Source organism: Hibiscus syriacus, unplaced genomic scaffold (assembly GCF_006381635.1).
Source record: "Hibiscus syriacus cultivar Baekdansim isolate YM2019G1 unplaced genomic scaffold, ASM638163v2 tig00113721_pilon, whole genome shotgun sequence".
Taxonomy (NCBI): domain Eukaryota; kingdom Viridiplantae; phylum Streptophyta; class Magnoliopsida; order Malvales; family Malvaceae; genus Hibiscus; species Hibiscus syriacus.
Window position 1 is genome coordinate 305,724 of NW_024063468.1, and position 4,893 is coordinate 310,616.

Below are 4,893 nucleotides of genomic sequence, written 5' to 3' on the forward strand. Positions count from 1 at the left end.
ATAATATTTTTTATGTCCTTTAATTAGATTTTTATTTTATCGCATAAAGATGATATTTTTATATATATATTTATAAAAAGTGAGATGTAAATTTTTATTCTAAAAATTAGATCGAGCCTAATCTCCTTAAACCTGATTTAAGTGACGATTAGATAAGTATAATACTCGAATTAGATTCGAATGGATAAAAAATCCACAGATTAAGAAAGTAGAGAGATGTGTGCTAGCAACATATTAACATACATGTATGATGTGTACTCTCTCTAAAATTGTTTAGAGAAAATCTTTACAAGATATTAACATACATGCATATGTATAATCTCTCTAGAATTGTTTACAGATTAAGAAAGTGGAGAGATGTGTGCTAGCAACATATTAGCTTCTATAGAAAGCTTGTCACAAGGTTCATAAGCATATATGATATAAAGGATGAACTAATTAATTTCTTCAGTCTCGTGGAAGTATAGACCAAGTTATATGTTTTGTTCCTTTGCTACTATACCAGCACGGGATTTGATTCTCACATCTTGTATTTTGGTCTTTTCTATCTACCATTCCAACCTAATATGCAACTTGCAGTCATAATGTTTGTGATGTTGAGAAGAAGAAAATGGTATATATGATGGCATCTGCATTCTCCAAGAGTTAGTAGTGTGTGTATGTGTCTGTTATACCTTTTAAAAGCCCCTGCTAAGTCTGTCTGCAAAACCTGTGGGCGTGCCTAACGAAATTGTGACAAGAATGAGGGGCGTGGCTGTGCATGTGCTAAGTGCGGGATGGCGCATGGCCTCAAAAAAATAGGGATCTCAAAATAGAGTATATATATCAGTTGTTATCATTAAGAAACATAAAAATAGGTAAAGAGCAGTGGTTAAATCATTGGGCTTATAATTTTGTTGATCCTAAGTTCGAATTTCGTTAATAAATAAAATTATTTTTGAAAAAAATAAGTTTAAATTTACACAAGGGCCATAATAGATTTTTTAAGTTAATGAAATTAATCATTTATTATTTCATAAAAATAAGTTCTAAATCTAAAGATTCCTTTACAAGAATTTGTACAACACTTCCAACAACCTAACCAAAATCATGGTGACAAGAACAACCACCTAGAACAAAAGAGAGCTAAGTAAAACTAGTTGGATTACATGAGACAGGTAAAAGAAATCCAGGACTGCAATAACCATAATGATCGAAATAACATTTGTTATGTCTGCCATCACGATAAACGAAACGAGACTGTAATCTCAATTTAAGTTGTTGGTGTTGAAGAAACTTTATGGCAAATCTATATGTTGTGGTCAGATATCTAAGTCCAAGGACATGGAAACCTTCCCTTCGTTGGCGGACAGTGGGGTGCCATTGTAGAGCCTTAATTGGAGAGGATGATGAGACGATGAAGAGCGTTGAAGAGGCTGCGATACCATTTTAGAGTTTTCTATGGGGCAATCAATGTTCACCCCGAAAAGCCTTAACCTCTTGGCTGCTGCCTTGCCTTGGACCATAGGCACCGATTCAAAATCAACCGGCTCTACAAAACCTCCGTGGTAGCCATGTTGGTTAAGAGGGTGTATCTGTGACAAGTGCAAGTGATCTTCTCTTCCTGGTGGTGGCCCTCGCATTAGCAATGGACTCCATGGGATCGAGCGGCGCAAGGGGAATTGGTGTTGCTGATGATGGTGAAGGAAAGAAACCTGCGTCTCAGCTGCATCAGGTCTCCGCCTCCAATCAATAAAAAGACGATCTTTACACAACTCACCGACTCCTCTCTGGAAAGAAACTATATCGCCGGCATCTAGTTTCTTGTCCTTGACAAAACGGCTCCACCCTTTGGTTATAACATAGCTTTGACTACTATTCCAATAAGAGTACCTGAATCTCCACGGCTTCCCATTTCTGTCCTCGAAATTCAAAACTAAACCTTTCTCGTTCGTTGAATAATCAAACGGGAAATACTTCTCAGCGTGTTGTTTTGGGATAACAAGCCGATTGAGTTTCCCCACGTCGCTTGGAGTGACTACTTTGTCGAACATGTGTTCTTTATCGATGTTGTCACTTGAACTGGTCCTAAGCTCAAGCGTTGAATCTGAGTCCATTGGTGCAGAATTATCTTCTGAGTTTCCAATTAGAGTCGGCAGCTGAGTTTTGTACTTGGGAGAAGATGTAGTATAAGTAGAAGACGAAGGGTGTGAAAAAGGAGGCTTATCTTTATTACCCGTCTGTTTTTCTTCCAACAGTACTTGTCTGTCAGATGACTCTAGATCCATGGCTTACACGGCACCGTGACTTGTTTTCTAGGGATAGACATTGAAGGTGAGGAGGAGGAGGAAAAATCAACAGAAGAAACCTAACAAGAAAGAAAGAAAAAATGTGGACAAATTTGCGGATATTTGAGGTTGAAAAAACAAACAAACAAACAACTCCAGAAACTGTGCCATTCTTTGCTAGGGTTGAAGGCTAGAGACATCTGAACACAGATACATTGCAAGCTCGGCTACTTGTCGACCTTGGAAGAAGAGAGTGAAAGAGACGAAAATAGGTTTACTTGGCGCTGTTATTGTATTTTCCAAAGGCTGCGCCTCCCTCGAACCTTCACATGTTAGGAACTGCAGTAATACCTCCTTTTCACCTTTCTTTTTTCTAAATAATAAAATTGTTAAAATATGGTTAAATTATTATAACACTAATGTGTATGTAATAATATGATGTGACATAATAATAATTAAATCACGTATCCTATAATCATTATTTAGAATAAAATTAAAAGATTTATTGATTTTTATTTTTGTTTTCTCTATTTATTTATAATCACCTCTATATTCTAAAGTTAAATTATTATTTATTTAAATTTAATATTAATATTACATTATATTATTACACTATATATGATATTTAAATGAAAATTTATTAATGTAAGACATAATTAACATACATCAATAATATAAAAGATTAAAATTGAATCCTTCAGTTCCCTCCATGTATTTATTATATTATTTAGTTGAGAGATGAGGGACCCCATGTAGTATTTGGTTAGGTTCATGTGAGCTTGTCACTGTCATAATCCTGGGTGGTATGCATATATATTTTTAATTAATCACTGATATTTGATTTATTGACTGATTAATCTATATTCGGTACTGTAGAAACGAGGTCGATTCAACCCAATTTGCTCTATTTGCAAACGTCAAGATTCGAACCTCCGATCTTACTTAAGAGACCTAGTACTTCATCTTACTAGACCAACCAGTTGTTGGTTGAATAGTATATTAATCTATATGTTCTTGTGGGATGGGATATATAACTCTATAAAGCCAGCTGTTTTCGAGAGCACGAGCTTCATATGATTTTACCATAATTAATTCTATTTCTATTTTTAAAAATTAAAACCAATATTTGTTTTATATTTGCATATGATAATAGATAAGATCAAATTAAAATTTTAGCTCATCCAAACTCAATTCAAGTATAACATTTTTTTCATCCATTATCTATCTGATATGAGTTTAGACCTAATTCGAATTTCGACCTAATCTTTACGATAACATATATTGAGTAAAATAATGATCTAATTGGAAAATATAGATATGATGATATTATATCAATTATATCTAAATATCTAAATATCAATTATACTATTATTTTTTAATAAAACTATATATTTTCCACTCTAAATATAAAATTAACTTGACTCACTTTTATCTTTAAAAAAAACCTAATACACTTTTAAGTTCTTAAAGTATACTCTAAATTTACTTTTGATGCCTAAAGATTTTTTTTTGTTAAAAAAAGTGTAACGTCTTCTCCGATATACTTTTATATACCATCCGTTATATTTTTTAATTTTTTGAATCTTTGATAGTAAAAATAATATTTTAATAAATAAATAAATAATAAAAAAAATCAAATTCCCACCCCCTACGTCGTGACTTCCCTCGCCGCCGCCGTTCATTAGCCATCCGTGGCGTGCAGCACTGTCTCTCGAGAGCTCACTGTTACATTTTAGGTGTCTAACGTTTTCTCTGTTGTATTTTTAGGTATCTATCATAATATTTTTAAATTTTTTTATTCTTTAATAATAAAATTATTATTTAAAAAAACTAAAAGGATCATATTTTTTAATTATATCCACCCTGAAAATATTTTTGTGTTCATCTCGTATAAAAAAGTTTACAGTACTAATATATGTGTCTACCCTAAAATATATTTCTGAATATATTATTAAATTATTCGAGAATCTTCTCTCCAATGATTTTGAATGATTTTGAGACGCTGAGATAATAGGAATATAATGTGTGTGTGTGTATATATAAAATAAAAGAATCCTTAAGACGGTAGATGTTATAGCAACACCTACTGGGTTCGGACCATATAATAGCTTGATGCAGAGAAATGAAGAATGTGGAAGCAAGAGCCTACTGAGTTTGGACCATACAACAGCCTCTGCAATGTATATATGTTTGTAATAGATATGGTTTCATTATGGACTGCTGCTTAATTTAACATCTCATAGGGTACTGGTGAAAGGAATTTAAATCATCTGGCGGGAGAGAGAAAACCGGTAACAATAGAAGACAGTCGATTGGGTAGTAGATACACACATCATGGTCCACATATGTTTTGTGTTATAGGGGTCCCTAGATATAGCCCGGCAGGGCAGGACCACCAATTGAGCCCTCCCTACCGTCAGTTGGCGGCCGCTATATGTCTTGTTTCGTGCTGCCGTTGTCGGCTTATCTCAATGGGGATGGAGCTGTAAAGCGACGTGTAAGAAAACGGAGCTGGGGGTTTCTCCTGATCTGATAATGATTGGGTAAAAGGGATTGTATTGGGGCCAGGGTGGATCGTGTTGATATATGGAAGGCTTTTTCTTTTCGAGATTACGACATGATAAGA

The 4,893-nt window shown here is 34.1% G+C and overlaps 1 protein-coding gene across 1 annotated transcript; it reads right to left on the minus strand.

The window, feature by feature from the left end:
- Nucleotides 1-1,074: 1,074 nt before the first annotated feature.
- Nucleotides 1,075-2,552, minus strand: LOC120186879 (B3 domain-containing protein Os03g0120900-like). Its single transcript, XM_039190712.1, has one exon. The coding sequence runs from the start codon at nt 2,265-2,267 to the stop codon at nt 1,302-1,304; it is 966 nt and encodes a 321-aa protein (XP_039046643.1). The 5' UTR covers nt 2,268-2,552; the 3' UTR covers nt 1,075-1,301.
- Nucleotides 2,553-4,893: the final 2,341 nt, after the last annotated feature.